General features: G+C 37.9%; 1 protein-coding gene across 1 annotated transcript in view; it reads left to right on the top strand.

The window, feature by feature from the left end:
* Positions 1 to 13,055, top strand: part of NIPAL1 (NIPA like domain containing 1) — a 20,001-nt gene extending 6,946 nt beyond the window's left edge. Inside the window, exons 3-7 of the mRNA XM_031935285.1 lie at positions 1,385 to 1,651; positions 6,695 to 6,751; positions 9,585 to 9,675; positions 11,764 to 11,924; positions 12,445 to 13,055. Coding sequence (XP_031791145.1) covers positions 1,385 to 1,651; positions 6,695 to 6,751; positions 9,585 to 9,675; positions 11,764 to 11,924; positions 12,445 to 13,055 — 1,187 coding nt within the window. The remainder of the gene's footprint in view (positions 1 to 1,384; positions 1,652 to 6,694; positions 6,752 to 9,584; positions 9,676 to 11,763; positions 11,925 to 12,444) is intronic.
* Positions 13,056 to 17,754: the final 4,699 nt, after the last annotated feature.

Genomic DNA, 17,754 nt, shown 5'->3' with positions numbered 1-17,754 from the left:
TCTTCTTCTTCTTCTTCTTCTTCTTCTTCTTCTTCTTCTTCTTCTTCCTCTTCTTCTTCCTCCTTCATCTTCTTTCTTCATCTTCTTCTTTTTCTTTCTTCTGCTTTCTTCTTCTTTCTTCTTCTTCTTTCCTCCTCCTCCTCCTCCTTCTTCTTCTTTTTCTTCTTCTTCTTCTTCCTCTTCTTCCTCTTCTTCTTCCTCTTCCTCCTCCTCTTCCTCCTCTTCCTCTTCTTCCTCTTCTCCTTCTCCTCCTTCTTCTTCTCCTTCTCCTTCTTCTTTCTTCTTTCTTCTTTCTTCTTTCTTCTTTCTTTTTTTGGAAATAGTCTCGTTCTGTCACCCAGGCTGGAGTGCAGTGGCTCCATCTCAGCTCACTGCAACCGCCTCCCAGGTTCAAGTGATTCTCCTGCCTCCACCTCCAGAGTAGCTGGGACTACAGGCACGCACCACCATGCCCATGCCCCTCTAATTTTTGTATTTTTAGTAGAGATGAGGTTTCACCATGTTGGCCAGGTTGGTCTCAAACGCCTGATCTCAAGTGATCCACCCACCTTGGCCTCCCAAAGTGCTGGGATTACAACCATAATGTGCAGCCAATTTCTTTTTTCCTTTTTTGAGACAGGATCTTGCTCTGTTACCTAGGCTGGAGTGCAGTGGTGTGATCGCAGCTCACTGCAGCCTCATCCTCCTGGGCTCAAGTGATCCTCCCACCTCAGCCTCCTGATTAGCTAGGACCACAGAGGTGCGGCACCATGCCTAGTTAATTTTTCAATTTCTTTTATGTAGATGGAGTTTCACTATGTTGCCCAGGCTGGTCTCAAACTCCTGGGATCAAGCAATCATCCCACCTTGGCCTCCCAAAATGCTGGTATTACAGGTGTGAGCTACCACACCCAGCGAATAGATTTCTTGCAATGTGGTTTCTAGACTGAGGGTGCTATGCTTCCTCCCTACATTCAGGCCCCACAAGCCCTGCTTTCCAGTAGCCAGGCTGATAATGCAGAGTGAAGGGGATGTGACAGGCTGTGTTGAACTGTTGAGCACAAGCCAGGTCTGAACAGCTATTCGCTGCTCCATCAAGTTGCTGATTTGCCAGAACAAAGACACAAGTGTTGCCAGATCGAATTTATAGGGGGAATTCAGGCTTTTCTGTAAAATTGCTCATTTTTAAGTGATGACAGCTAAACACTTTAAAATCATTTTCAAAAATCTGTGCAAGCCAATATGACAATGTGTGTAGGCCTGTGGGCCACCTGTTAAGGACTTCCCTGCATGTAGTAAAATGTTTCAGTACCATCCACTCAAGGCTCTGTTTCCTGCAGAAAGCCAGTAAACCTTAATACCTCTCCCTTTCATTCCTTACATTCTCTTCTTTCCTTTTTTCCAGGATATGTACTATCTCTGGTCTGTCAAAACTCCTTCCAGGCTTGGTGTGAGATCACAAATGTGTCACAGCTGCTGGCTTCTCCTGTGCTCTACACGGACCTGAATTCCAGCATAAACAACTTGAGCATTTCAGCAAATGTGGAAAACAAATACAGTCTTTATGTGGGCTTGGTACTGGCAGTAAGTTCAAGTATTTTTATTGGCTCCAGCTTCATCCTGAAAAAGAAGGGCCTCTTGCAACTGGCCAGCAAGGGTGTTACTAGAGCTGGTAAGAAACACATGCAACCAATGAATTTAAGTTTCTAACTGCAGAAATGATCCTGTTGTAAGGCCACATCTCAACAGTACTCTTACAAACTTGCTTGTGTCATTTATAGTTATCGATTTTTTCCATATGGATGTTAGAAAAATACTTAGGTCTTTGATTAAAATGAATAGAAAACTCCTGGCTAATGAAGGGATAGTCTGGCAGACCCACTCAGCATCTTAAGTGTCACTATAAATAGCAGTCTAATTCTATTGTTATCCATTTATTGATTTAATAAATATCTATTAGGGGCCAAACACTGCTAGGGAAGGTTCCTGTTCTTGAGAATCTACTATCAAGGCAAGTAAACCTATCAGCAATAAAAAAGAATACACATACAACTAAAAATTATCCTAGGCTACAATGATAATAACTCACTGGCTTGGTTTATCTTAGTCTCTGTCTTCTTGATGGAGTCAGCTGTGTCTCCCAGTGTCTGATCTCTGCCACTTCTCCAACTTCTGCTTTTCTCCCCATCACCTACTTTTCTCTTGTTCCTGGAATAGGTCTGGTTCTGTCCCACCCACAGGTCTTTTCCCATTGCCTGGAACTCTTCTCCCTGCCCTTCATTCAGCTGACTCATCCTTCAGACTTCAGTGTGAGTAGCATCACCTCATAAAGGCCTTCCTTGACCATTCTCTAACAGCAGGTCTCCCCACCCCACCCCCATTATTCTGTCATTGCACTAGTAGTTTCCCTCACTGTACCTAGGATAATTTTTAGTTGTACATGTATTCTTCATTGTTGCTGATAGGTTTACTTGCTTATTGATAGTAGATTCTCAAGAACAGGAACCTTCCCTAGCAGTGTTTGGCCCCTAATAGATATTCATTAAATCAATAAATGGACAACAATAGAATTAGGCTGCTATTTATAGTGACATTTAAGATGCTGAGTAGGTCTGCCTGACTATCCCTTCATTAGCAATGAGTGTCCTATTCATTTTCATCAAGTATACTTTAAGATCTAAGCATTTTTCTAACATCCATATGGAAAAACCTAAAGACTGTAAATTACACAAGCAAGTTTATAAAAGTACTATTGAGATGAGATTTGTACTATCAGAAAACATATGCTATATTAAAACAATTTGGTACTGGCATTAAAGCAGACAAAATCATAAAAGATAATTTAAAACTTGTAAGCAGACCCAAGTATATATAACAATTGAATTTGTTATTTTAAAAAGTGGCATTTCAAAACTGTGGAGAAAGGACAAATCATTCCAAGTATTAAGACAAGTGGGAAAAATTAGAGGAGAAAAACATGAAAGTTCTACTTCACACCGTTCAGCAAAATACATTCCAGATAGGCTAGAATTTAATATAAAAATAAAATTTATTTATTTATTTTTTTTTTTTTCGTGACAGAGGTTTGCTCTGTCAGCCAGTCTGGAGTGCAATGGCATGATCTCTGGCTTGCTGCAACCTCCACCTCCCAGGTTCAAGTGATTTTCCTGCCTCGGCTTCCCAAGTAGCCGGGATTACAGGCATGTGCCACCATGCCCAGCTAATTTTGTATTTTTAGTAGAGACAGGGTTTCACCATATTGGCCAGGCTGATCTCGAACTCCTGACAGATGATCTACCCGCCTCGGCCTCCAAAGTGCTGGGATTGCAGGCATGAGCCACTGCACCCGGCCAAAAAAATGAAATAATCGGAAAAAAAAAAAAAAAAAAAAAAAAGGCTTTTCTAAGCATAAAGATAAAGAATTCTTTTTTTTTTTTCTTTTTTTTGGAGACAGAGTCTCGCTCTGTCCCCCAGGCTGGAGTGCAGTGGCCGGATCTCAGCTCACTGCAAGCTCCGCCTCCCGGGTTTACGCTATTCTCCTGCCTCAGCCTCCCGAGTAGCTGGGACTACAGGTGCCCGCCACCTTGCCCAGCTACTTTTTTGTATTTTTTAGTAGAGACAGGGTTTCACCATGTTAGCCAGGATGGTCTCGATCTCCTGACCTCGTGATCCACCCACCGCGGCCTCCCAAAGTGCTGGGAAGGAATTCATTTTATATAAAGGAAGAGATTATCTAGATTGAGAAAAAAATCCCATATGGAAATAATTTAAAAACTGAAACTAAAAAGTAAATGATGTATTGGGGAAAATATGATGAAATATGTGACAAAGTATAGTTTCATAATATATAAAAAGTTACTGCAGTGAATAAGTAAAAAGGTTAGTACCCTAATAGAAAATAGACATAGCATATAAACAAGAAGCAAACAAAATAAGAAATGCAAATGACCAATAAACATATGTAAGTAAATATTGTTTCACTAGTACCCAAAGATACCAACTAGACAATAGGTTCAGTTTGGTAACATAATTACAACTTAGTTATTTGCAAATGTAATGACCAATAAACATACATAAATAAATATTGTTTCACTAGTACCCAAAGAAATACCAACTAGACAATAGTCAGGTCCAGGGTTGTAATATGATTCCAAGTTAGTTATTTGCCAATTTCTTAAGGAGAAAGTCCTAAATAAGCACACTTAACTACTTTGCAAAATAGTCTTCATAGCATATATATCCTGTTTAATTATAACAAAATCAATTAGGTCAAATGCAGAGGGTTAAGTATATTAAAATTCATAAGAAAACTCCATTTTCTATAGTAAATATAATGACATAAAGTCATAGATTAGAGTAGTAGGAAGATAACCTTTGAATACCTTAAAAGCATTTTGTCCTTTTCAGTAGATGAAACAGAAACTTGGTTTCAGCATGACAAGGTAGAAAATAAGCAGAGTGCATCTACCTGATGCTTGTTATTCTCTCATTGACTAATCCAAACTCTCAAAAACTCTTACGTCAACCATCTTCTTCCGTTTACAGTCCTCATTAGTACCAATGTAATTTACTATTTATGTTTTCTGTTTTTAATTTTAACCATAGCTGAAATGAAGTATTTGTGTCCACACATCTGACTGACATAAATACGGTGAACCTGATGATTAAATAAAATTTCCTACAAATTAAGAAAAACTTATCATTTGTGGAAAAACAAAGGTGATACGGAAACATAATACAGGAAGTTTTAAGCAATCCTAAGCAAAAAGAACAAAGCTGGAGGTATCACAGTATCTTCAAATTATACTATAAGGCTATCATAACAAAAACAGCATGGTACTGGTATAAAAATACACACATAGATCAGTGGAACAGAATAGAGAACCCAGAAATAAAGCCGCATACCAACAACCAACTGATCTTTGACGAAGTTGAAAATAATATATGCTAGGGAAAGGCTGCCCTAGTCAATAAATGGTGCAAGGAAAATTGTAGAACCATATATCGAAGAACAAAACTGGACCTTATATCTGACCATATACAAAAATCTACTCAAGATGGATTAAAAACTTAAATGTAAAACCTGAAACTATAAAAGCCCTAGAAGAAAACCTAGGAAAAACTTTTCTGGACATTGGCCTAGGCAAAGAATTTGTGACTAATTCCTCAAAAGGAAATGCAACAAAAACAAAAATAGACAAATGTGACTTAAAGTAAAAAGCTTCTGCAGAGCAAGAAAAATAATCAACAGGGTAAAAAGCCTGCAGAATAGGAGAAAATACTTGCAAACTAAGCATCTGACAAAGGTCTAATACCCAGAATCTACAAGGAACTCAGTCAACACAACAAGAAAAAAACAAACCCATAAAAAAGTGGGTAAAGGATACGAACATACATTTTTCAAAAGACATGCAAGCGACCAACAAATATATGAAAAAATGTTCAGTGTCACTAATCACCAGAGGAATGCAAATTAAAACCACAATGAGATACCATCTTACACCAGTCAGAATGGCTATTATTAATAAGTCAAAAAACAACAGATGTTGGCAAGAATGCAGAGAAAAGGGAATGCTTATACTCTGTTGGTGGGGATGTCAATTAGTACAACCACTGTGGAAAACAATACGGCGATCTCTCAGAGAACTAAAAATAGAACTGCCCTTCAATCCAGCAGTCCCACTACTTGAGGAAAAGAAATCATTTCATCAAAAGACACTTGCACTCAAATGTTTATCACACCGCTATTCACAACAGCAAAGTCATGAAATCAACCTAAGTGCCCATCAACAGAGGACTGGATAAAGAAAATGTGGTTTATTTATATACACACACCATAGAATACTACTTAGCTGTTAGAGAAATGAAACCATATCTTTTGCAGCAACATGGACAGAACTGGAGGCCATTATCCTAAGTGCAGTGACTCAGAAACAGAAAATCAAAAGCTGCATGTTCTCACTTGTAAGTGGGAGCTAAACCATGGGTACACATGCACATTCAAAGTGGAATAATGGACATTAGAGATTCCAAAAGGTGGGAGGGTAAAAGGGTAGAAGCAGGTAAGGGATGAAATACTACCTATTGGGTTCAGTGTTCACTATTCAGGTAATAGATACACTAAAGGCCAGACTTTACAATAGATTGATGTAACACAACTACACTTGTACCCCTGAATCTATTTTAAAAATCAGGAAAAATAAAACAAAAATGAACTCCCGATTCATAAAAGAATAAAATGGGTGGCAAACAGAAAAATGCAGATTGAAATGACATACTATTTTAAAATATCAAATTTGCAAAGTTTTTTAAAAAATTGACATAACTTTTCTGGTGGGCAATTTCTTTGAAAAATGCATTTCCCCCTACCCAACAATTACACTTCTAGGAATTTATCCTGGAGAAATAATCATTCCAGTGTTACAAAGATGTATGTGTAGGGAGGTTCATGAGAGCATTATATTTATAAGAGAAACATGGAAAAAAATCTAAATGCAATTAATCCATTAGGGGATTTGTTAAATCATTGTAAATTGTTGGGGGGGAAACCTTTAAAAGAGCTTTGGAAATGACCAAGTAAATAAACTAAGAGACTTTAGTTTACTGACTTAACTTTTCTAACCATAATCCAGTACGCTTCCTAGAAGTCAATTCTTCAAACCTTCCTCCAGTGTAGAACCCGTTTTTTGTTAATTTTTATTTTTTTGTATTTTAGGACAAGGTGGACATTCTTACCTGAAGGAATGGCTCTGGTGGGTAGGATTGCTGTCAAGTAAGTTTTTAATATTGAGAATACTGTTTATTTGTAAGATAGTAAATAGGTTATATGAAATTTTTCAAAATTGGTTAATCTTCCTCTCAAGAATGGAACAAGGATGGAATTTTAGTCTAAAAATTTTTGTGTTGGTATAATATATTGTCCTGTATATACTATTATATATGAATAAATTAATTTTTACTCTTATTTCCCACTGCTTGTGCTCTCAGTACTGTCTTGGAATGCAAGGGAAAAAGTTGACCTTTGAAATATTGTATTTTAACCACAGACTTGTGCTGTTTTCTTCACCATAACAATAGAGAAAAGTACTTTTCTTTCATGTTTTCCCACCTCCTAATTTGAACCTGTGACTATTGTAGCTGCATATTTTCTCAAGAACGAGTACAGTTTCCTTGCCAGGACAACAACACAGAGAAGTGAAAGGCTTCTGTGGCTGCTTGGTACTGAACAAATGAAGAAGAAATGAGGGGTGTCAGCACTCTCCTTCCTCCCAGACCTGCTGTGAGGATTAAACGAGACTTTGTAGGATCTGAAAGCACTTTCTAAATGCTAATGTGATATCCAAATAGAAGGCAGTGTTCATCTCCCTCAGCCACTTTTGCTGACTTCAGTCTCCCCACTAAGTGAAATTTCTTAAATCCTAAAACGGAAGCTCACCTCAAAAAGGACATCATAAATTCCCTCTGTAGCCAGGAGTCTTAAAGCTTCCCCTGAATTCCCCCAAACCAAGCAACACATTTCAGTATTTGCAAGATCCTGTTATGGGAAGGAACTGGGTACCTTTTCTTTAATAAATGGTGGAGTCTAAAAGTGTGATTAATGAAAATAATGTAAATATGTATAGCCCCTTTAGTTTTTGTTTATTGTAGTTTTGTTTTTTTGTGTTTTTTTTTTTTTTTTTTTTTTGAGATGGAGTCTTGCTCTGTGGCCCAGGCTGGAGTGCAATGGCACGATCTTGGCTCACTGCAGCCTCCACCTCCCAGGTTCAAGCGATTCTCCTGCCTCAGCCTCCCGAGTACCTAGGATTACAGGTGCACATCACCACACCCAGCTAATTTTTGTATTTTTAGTAGAGACGAGGTCTCACCATGTTGGCCAGGCTGATCTTGGAACTCCTAATCTCAGGTCACCCACCTCGGCCTTCCAAAGAGCTGTGATTACAGGCGTGAGCCACTGTGCCCGGTCACCCCTTCAGTTTTTAGGGTACTTTTACATCCACTTTCTTTATTTGAATAAAAATTGACCAGGGCTATCTGGGAAGATTCCAGATAGGTATTTGGATCATTCTCTTTTTCTCTTTTACTTGCATCTCCCCACACTACCCATACTTTATAATGAAATTATAAGGAGAATATTATGTGACTACATTGCAATTTTGCTTTCACCATGTAAAAAAGTTTATGTCAGTATTGAAGAGAGAAAAGCATACCTTAGAGATTAAGTAAGTGACATACATACAGTACTTTAATCATGAAGTCAACGTTTTCCTGGAAAGCTATTTATAAAGATAAAAATATAAATAATATAAAATATCCAAGGAAACCTTAATATTCCAAGAAAACTGCCACGGTTCTTTTTTTTTTTTCTTTTTATTTATTTAGTTTTTTATTTTTTGAGACAGTGTCTCGCTCTTGTTGTCCAGGCTGGAGTGCAGTGGCTCACTGCAACCTCCACCTCCCAGATTCAAGCGATTCTCCTGCCTCAGCCTCCAGAGTAGCTGGAACTAAAGGCGCTTGCCACCACAGCTGGCTAATTTTTGTATTTTTAGTCGAGATGGGGTTTTACCATATTGGCCAGGCTGATCTCGAACTCCTGACCTCAAGTGATCTGCTCCTGTCTAGCTCACAAAGTGCTAGGATTACAGGTATGAGTCACCGGCCTCGCAGTGGTTCTTTCGATGAGAGCAATGTCTTAATTATTCTGTTCTGTAAGTTTAGATTTGTTTAATGATGTTTTCCTAATGGTGAGTACTCCTATAGATTTGGGGGGATGTAGCATAGCAGCCAAACGGAAAAATAAAAAAAATTATGCTGGTGTTCCTTTCTCTCTCTACAATAAGCATTTGCTTGGTGTAGTTGCCAGCATGAAATACTACATTCTGTGGGCAAGTTTCCAGCTGTGTTCTGTGAGAATAACTTGGCCCCAGTACAAGAGCCCAGCTCTTGAAGGGATTTCTCTCACTCTAGAAGTTATTTATAGCACACTATATCATGCAAGTCTAGAGTTCCTCAGATAAGAAAAAGATTACATTCAGGAGCATATCATGACTTTAAAACAGCTCCCTGGATCTTGTTAAGCTACTGAGATAGTGTTACTTGCTTGTAGATCACTTACAATAGAAGCATATCTAACTTCATGGGCCTGTGGCAGGTATTGCTGGCTATTCCCTACCTACACACCAGATTTAACCATTCCAATTTTCCAAACTGGTTTTGGTGGTTGTGGGTAACCTACAAAACTGTAGGTATTCTTGAGCAAGTGAAAGAATTGTCTGCTTACTACAAAGCTACCTCTACTAGATTTCATCAGAGTCACCAAATGTGTCTTCAGTAGCTAAAAATTTCTATTGAAAGCCATTTAAAATGGGTACTCATCTGTCACCATTTTTTTTGCATCTTTTGAGTTTGTATCACCTGGTATTACAGTTTGTCTGCATCTCTTAATATTAATTATCTCCTACCCACTATAAAACACGTTACATCATTCTTTTTAGCTACATCTTCTCATGTCTTTGGGTTAAAAGTCCACTGCTTTGCATGACTTGTTTGTTTTTCTCTTCTGACAAGCAAGCCCATTTCTTATGTCAATATCTCTGCTTGCTTTCTAGTGGGAGCAGGAGAAGCTGCAAATTTTGCTGCTTATGCTTTTGCACCCGCCACCTTGGTCACCCCTCTGGGTGCTCTGAGTGTTCTCATAAGGTATGTGAGCAACAAGGAACTTGGCTTCTGTAGGTATTTTAAGACCAAGATAAACCATAAGAAACATACGGCTATGGATATCTAAAAGCAAACACACAAATCTAGACCAACCTGGACTCTAAAAGTCTAGATGAACCCAAATTATTTCTGAGACTCCTGGGAAGCTTTGGACAAGTCACTCAGCCTCAGTTTACTCATTCATAAAGTGAGAATAATACTTTTTCTTGCCTGAAATCACAAAAATAATTTGAGAAGACTATAACAGTAGAAATAGGAAATAGACTGTCACATTATTATTTTAAAAACCTAAGACACAGTGAGTTTGATTTCCTACTAACATAAATGTGTTTTACATTTGTAACAATGCAATGAAGCATAGAAGATTTTTTAAATCTCTCATCAGAACAAATTGCCAGAGTCCTGTCAATTCTTTTTCTTATCATAGTGGTTAATGACCGTAGTTATCAGAGGACTTTTAAAAGCATGGTGTTTTGGTTAAATTTTAACTCTCGGCCAGGCGTGGTGGCTCAAGCCTGTAATCCCAGCACTTTGGGAGGCCGAGATGGGCGGATCACGAGGTCTGGAGATCGAGACCATCCTGGCTAACACAGTGAAACCCCGTCTCTATTAAAAAAAATACAAAAAACTAGCCGGGCGAGGTGACGGGCGCCTGTAGTCCCAGCTACTCGGGAGGCTGAGGCAGGAGAATGGCGTAAACCCGGGAGGCGGAGCTTGCAGTGAGCTGAGATCCGACCACTGCACTCCAGCCTGGGCGACAGAGCGAGACTCCGTCTCAAAAAAAAAAAAAAAAAAAAAATTTAACTCTCACTAAAATTCTTGCATTGTTTGCTGGATACTTCTGTTTGGAGACCCTGTATCTTTAGTACTGGAAACAGGAATAATTTTCCTATTTCATGGAATGTGGATCCAATTTTTCTGAGTTTATTATGATCCCAAATGAATGTGTTTAATAAGCATATACATTTTTATCTGTTCTTGTCTTTTTCTTTTCTATTCATTATCAACCTCTAGTAGAAAACTTATTATTGAGCCTACTAAATTCTTTTTAGCTTCTTTATAGGATTGTTGTGAGAATTAAGTGAGTTAATACACATAAGGCACTTGGAACACTTGTCTATGCAATGAATAGCTAGTAGTAGTAGTAATAGTAGTGTCTTCACTAAGGCTGCAGTCCTACAAGTGGCCACATGAGGGCAACTTTAGGAAAGTACCTGGTAATTGATCATAATCTTGAGGACAGATGGGCACTTAATTGCCTTCATGGGGATACAGGGCATTAGAGGAAGGAGGCTGGTTTGCAGAAACTACAGCAACTGAAGCATTAGGAGTACCAGATAGGTCTAAGTATCAGAGCAGTAGCAGGTAGTAAGGAAGTATTTTGATATTTTGAAAATCTATGTCAAGCTTCTCTAACCCATGGCCCATGGGCTGCACGTGACCCAGGACAGCTTTGAACGTGGCCCAACATAAATTTGTAAACTGTCTTAAAGCATTATGAGTTTTTTTGTGATTTTTTTTCTTTTACTCATTAGCTGTCATTACTGTTAGTATGTATTATGTGTTGCCCAAGACAATTCTTCCAGTGTGGCCTAGGGAAGCCAAAAGATTGGATACTCCTGGTCCGTTTGATTGTAGTGGTATGAACTAGCTGATTATTAGCCCTGAGCAGAGTAATTTTTCTTTAGGAATGTATCTTTCTTTGAAACATCCATGGGCATACATATTCTAAATGTATCATGCCAGTAAGATATAAAAGATTTTCTATTTTGCTTGGCTTTACAGGAAAAGATGGGTAAATTGAAAATGACTTGAGTAGAACCTCTTGTGAGATCACTGAAAGATTACAAGATATAGAATATTATAGCTTTTTAGATATAAAAACAATGAAGCATATTTGCCCATCAGTTCTGAGTTTCAAACCAATCTCGGGTTTTCAGTGTCATATAGCGTATTCCAGTCAGCTCATTGGGATACATGGTGGCATGTACCACAGTGTGACTTCTGAGCTGCCATGGGATCAAAAGGTAGTTGAACTATAGTGATTTTTTATTTTTTCTCTCCCAACAGTGCAATATTATCTTCCTACTTTTTAAACGAGCACTTGAACATTCATGGGAAAATAGGCTGCATGTTAAGTATATTGGGGTCAACTGTGATGGTTATCCATGCCCCACAAGAAAAGGAAGTCACATCTTTGCATGAAATGGAAATGAAATTGAGAGACCCAGGTCTGTGATTCACCCTAAAGAACCACTCAAATTCTACTCCACTTTTTCTCCTCACCAAATAGTATCTGTAATAATATTGTAATAAGCTTTCTACATTGTGGGATGCCTTGTGGGTTGTGAGATACAGTGAGGTTTGATTATTATTTCTCCTGAAAAGATGGCAGAACTTATTTTTGTGTTCATGCTTCCCCTCTTACACAATGAAAGGGAGAGATGGGGATGGTAGAGGCAAGAGACATATTCAAAATCAAGTCTTTGCCACTTTCTTCCGCTGAAAATAAAAAATTTTACTCTGATAATATTTGCCCTAGCTCATAGTGGTATTGGTGACATTTAAATGATATGTTTGTGAAAATTCTTTGTAAAATATTGAGAACTATGCAATATAATGTTGTTTTTAATTTAATCTCACTTCTATTTCTAAAATACCTATGCTCTTAAACTCATGACTAACAAGATTTCAGAAAGGTATAATCCTGTGAGCATTTTCTAACGTCAAATTCTTTTCTCCTCCTAACAGGGTTTATTTCTTTTGCTGTGATCATAACTGTGATCTCCTTGGTGCTGATTTTGATTGTGGCTCCAAAGAAAGGACAGACCAATATATTGGTTTATATTTCAATCTGTTCCTTGATTGGAGCGTTTTCAGTTTCTTCTGTCAAAGGCCTGGGAATTGCCATTAAGGAGCTGATAGAATGGAAGCCAGTTTACAAACATCCCCTGGTCTTTGTTTTGCTGGCTGTACTTGTGCTTTCAGTAACTACACAGATTAACTATCTCAACAAGGCACTGGACACCTTTAATACCTCTCTTGTCACACCCATTTATTATGTATTCTTCACATCCATGGTAGTCACTTGCTCTGCCATCTTATTCCAAGAGTGGTATGGCATGACAGCTGGAGATATCATTGGGACCCTGAGTGGATTCTTCACTATTATCATTGGCATCTTCCTTCTACATGCTTTTAAAAATACTGACATTACCTGGAGTGAGCTTACATCCACTGCTAAGAAAGAAGCCATCTCTCTGAATGTCAATGAAAACAATTATGTTTTACTAGAGAACTTGGAGTGTTCAGCCCCGGGATACAATGATGACGTTACCTTGTTTAGTAGAACTGATGACTGAAGTCTCTAGAAACACTGAGTTTTAACCAATATGAGACACACGAAGAGGAAAATGAATGCTTGCTTCCTGGAAGAACTGCTAGGAAAGTTAGCATTTTTACGGTTCTAACTAATTTAGATGTGAGGACAAGTAAAAATGCCATTTTTTTGGCAGTCAAATTTGAGAATCAAATTGATTATCCTCCAGAAGACTTCTGCTGCTTTTCATTTCTACAAACTTTGAAATACTCTCTAAGGATCAAAGAAGTCAAAGTGCTATATGTGTCTCAGAATAATCTCCTTCTTCTGGTCACAATATCTTTGTCTCTGCCAGGTGGCTCTTCATTTCTTTGGTGGCTATTTTTAGACTCACAGTCATTCACCAATATAAAGTTAGCAGTGTTCTGACAGACACAGTATCAGTCATATTCTCCGTTGAGTCATAATTTCAAATTATTAAAACTGAGAAGAGAGACTCTCTCAGCACTTTGGGAGGCCAAGGCGGGCAGATCACTTGAGCTCAGGAGTTTGAGACCACCCTGGGCCACAAGGCGAGACCCTGTCTCTACAAAAAATACAAAAATTAGTCAGGCATGGTGGCACACGCCTGTAGTCCCAACCACTTGAGGCTGAGGTGGGAGGATCGCTTGAGTCTGCAAGGTTGGGGCTGCCGTGAGCCCAGGTTGCGCTACTGCGCTCCAGCCTGGGTGACAAAGTAAGACCCTGTCTCAAAAAAGAAAAAGGGCAAGGGGCTTTTGCTTTAAAAAACTTTTGTTTAAATTGAGAAGTGAGATCACAGGTGTTTTGTTCTTCCTTCTGCACCTTCCTTCTTAAACTAGATAGCTAATTAGTTATTTTAAGAAAAAAGAAATAAAAAAAAAAGCCTGCTTTATTTGTTAGTGGGCTAGAATACACAAGACACAGCCACCCATGAAGAGTTTATGAATTGTGACTCACTGACATACCATAGGAATTTACTACCAGTTGAAGAGGGAGAACGCAGGAAGAGAAAAATACTTCACATAAAGGAAAACGTTTTCTTCTCACAAAAGCACAGACACGTGATTGTTTTCACAGGTTCCATTAATTAACTCAGGTCTGGAAGACATAGGACAAAATGGAGTTTCTGAAGAAGTCCAGGTGAATTCAGCTTTGGAGTCACTTATGTTCATTTTTTTTTTTTTTTTCCTTTCTTTTATCCTAAAGGTTATTTTTCTTGTTGATATAGAGATTTTTGTAAAAGATTGCTACATTATTTCAGGATTATATCTTACACTTCAATTGCTCTCAAATGTTTTAACCCTAAAGAGTGGGTTTTCCACAGACTGGAAGCAACTAGAAAAATGTTTGTGAAAAATCTGAACAAATTATCATAATGTCTCTCTTGAAATTTTGCACTTTCACCCTTATTAAGGAAATTATAATTAGTTACTAACCTTTAAAAATAGGTATATTCTAATAGGATAGAAAGTTAACTTCCTGGCAAACAAAATACTAAGATCTCAGGGGCTACTGCAGGAAAATACCTTTTTTACACATCAAAACGTTTATAAAATTTTCCTCTCTCATTTTAAACGCATGGCAGGAATAACATTTTTGGTAGTCTTTAATGTAATGGACAGATATACTGTCACATTGATTTTATGGAAAATAAATTGGCTATCTTATTTTTATACTAATCTTATTTTTCTCAAAACAAAAATCCTAACCAAAAAGTTGTCATTAAAAAAAAAAAAAAAAAGCAGGTTGACTGAATGTTTTTCTGCTCTAACCTTAAATGTTATTAGGTTTGGTTTTTGTTTCTAAGCTAGTTCAAGACTACCCAAGGTAATAATTGTAAACTTTATTATTCAGAATTCAATTAAGCTGACTTCGGCATTTCCGCAGTTGTATTAAACAATGACTGATGTTCACAATGACAACCTACCTGAGATGGCTGCAAGGCCCTAATGTTCCATTATACATTATAGTCTTTTCAGCATAGTTTAGTGTTGAGTGCAATTCTAATGCAGTCTACGTTTCTGAAAATCAATAATCCATGGAAGGTCCATGGGTTGATACTTCAGGTCATATACGTGTTTACTCTGTTGATTGCTGTTTCACTTTACTTGTATATCAGATATATAAGCTATGAACACAAGTTTGTAGGAAAAGTATCTTCTGGCTGGGCAGTGGCTCACACCTGTAATTCCAACACTTTGAGGGGCTCAGGTGGGAGGATTTCTAGTCACCAGGAGTTTGAGACCAGTCTGGGCAACAAAGCTAGACCCCATCTCTCTAAAAAATGTAAAAAATATCAGGAGGCTGAATCAGAAGGATCATTTGAGCTTAGGAGTTCAAGGCTGCTGTAAGTTATGATTGCGCCACTGCATTCCAGCCTAGGTGACAGAGTGAGACCCTGCCCCAGAAAAGTATCTTCTGGTAAAGTGGCATTTGAAAATTGCAGAAATTTTAATATTCTTTTAATATTGAGAACGTTATTGATCTCTGTAGGACACCTTCTTGGTGAGGAAATCAATGGCATTTTTCTTGACATCCAGCCTGGGACTCTGGTGATTCTCTGTTCTGGTGAATTTAAGTTTCAGACATTTCTTTGTGTCACCTTTTACAAAGTGCCCTTGGTACGTTATGAGCAGGTCAAAGGTTCCCAAACACAAGGTTCATTGTGTACCCTGGAAAGGAAATTGAACTGGTGTTGACATGTATGCATGCCCAGGAGGAAGACTGGGAAATATTTAATGAGTTGAAGTATGCTGAGAAACAATGAAATATTTGAAAACTGTCTACATAAAAGTTACTGATGCATTTTAAAAAATGCATTAAAAAAATTGTTATTGCAAATCTAACACTAAAAAATTTTTGGCTGGGTGCAGTGGCTCACACCTGTAATCCCAGCACTTTGCGAGGCTGAGGCGGTAGATCATGAGGTCAGGAGTTCAAGACCAGCCTGGCCAACATGGTGAAACCCTGTTTCTACCAAAAATACAAAAATTAGCCAGGCATGGTGGCAGGTGCCTATAATCCCAGCTACTCTGGAGGCTGAGGCAGAGAATTGCTTGAACCCAGGAGGGGCAGGTTGCAGTGAGCCAACATTTCACCACCGCACTCCAGCCTGGGTGACAGCAAGACTCCATCTCAAAAAAAAAAAATAAAAATCCCAAATGGGAAGATATTGTCTAAGGAAGAATAAAATGCTGGATCCCTATGTTCAGACTATTAGTCTTAACTAGTAGTTTATGTATATATTTTAATACTTTGTCATCATGTACATATCTTAAGATTTCTTATGTGAATATCTGCATGTGTGTTCTTAAGGATTACAAAGTTGTGCTCACACGGGACAAATGGAAAGATTTTCCTACTTCTGAAAAGATAAGTTTCATTATACTTTTGTCTTACAATTTTATTCTTAGGTCAATGGTTATTTATTATAAGTTCAGATTGCACAATTTTCATAAGACCCTTTAGATTTAGCACATGAAATTAACACATATTTTAAAGTATTAAATACATGGAAAGGATCTGGCATTATGCTTGATAATAGGCACTTAGTAAAATTTACTTTTCTTTGAATCAGCATTTGAATTCTTACAGTCTTGTCACTAGAGACTTAAGGACCATTGAGTGCCGATTTTATACATTCATCTTTTCTCAATTTGTCACATTATCTCATTTTAAATGATGCGAGTGAAAGTGAATTCATCATACTATCTCAATGCCAATACAAAAGTATTCCAACAAAAATGTTTTTCTTAATAAAACCAGAAAAACTGAACTAAATGCTATTTTCCCCTTCCAACAAAGCTTTGCAGAAAAACATATGAATATATGAAATATTCTCAAATATTTTGAATAAACTGTTCATGAAGTCTTGTATTTTGCAGGTGTTTATACTGTTCATTTTAGAAAGTTTATAAATTTTAAATGTTTGTATATTTTTCATTTGCAATAAAATGTGATTTAATTATGCTTTTGAGTTCAGTTTTTAGTTTATAAATGTTAAGCATATATAATGGCAAAACTATTGCCATTTTGTTTTGAGATTAAAAGGAAAGTTTCAGGCTGGGCCCGTGGCTCATGCCTGTAATCCCAGCACTTTGGGAGGCCGAGGGCAGATCACTTGAGGTCAGGAGTTCGAGACCAGCCTGGCCAACATGGTGAAACCCTGTCTCTACCAAAAATATAAAAAATTAGCCGGATACGGTGGCACGCGCCTGTAATGCCAGCTACTTGGGATGCTTAGGCAGGATAATTTCTTGAACCTGGGAGGCAGAGGTTGCAGTGAGCTGAGATTGTGCCATTGCACTCCAGCCTGAGCAACACAGCGAGACTCTGACTCATTTCAAAAAATAAAAGAAAAAAAGTTTCAGGGTTTCAAAAAACAAACAAATAAACAAAAAACTGCACTGATGTTAATGTTGCTATTTCACTTCCCTTGAAATTGAAATTTGGTTTTGGAAGCCTCTCTGCAAGACAATCTCCCATGTAACAGCTTAAACAAAAGCATCTTAAAAGAATCCTTCTAAAGTGAACAAAAGCTCAAAGCTGTTAATAATAAAATCTCCCCTCAGAACAATAACTAGTATAAATATATTTGGCACCATGCTTTATAAACCCTCAGTGAGTTTTCTTCTAGCTCTGTGGAACTACAGCTTTGCTTAAATTATCTAGGGGCTGGGTGCAGTGGCTCAAGCCTATAATCCCAGCACTGGGAGGCCAAG

Source organism: Piliocolobus tephrosceles, chromosome 3, assembly GCF_002776525.5.
Source record: "Piliocolobus tephrosceles isolate RC106 chromosome 3, ASM277652v3, whole genome shotgun sequence".
NCBI lineage: Eukaryota > Metazoa > Chordata > Mammalia > Primates > Cercopithecidae > Piliocolobus > Piliocolobus tephrosceles.
This window is presented reverse-complemented; position numbering and strand designations above follow the sequence as displayed.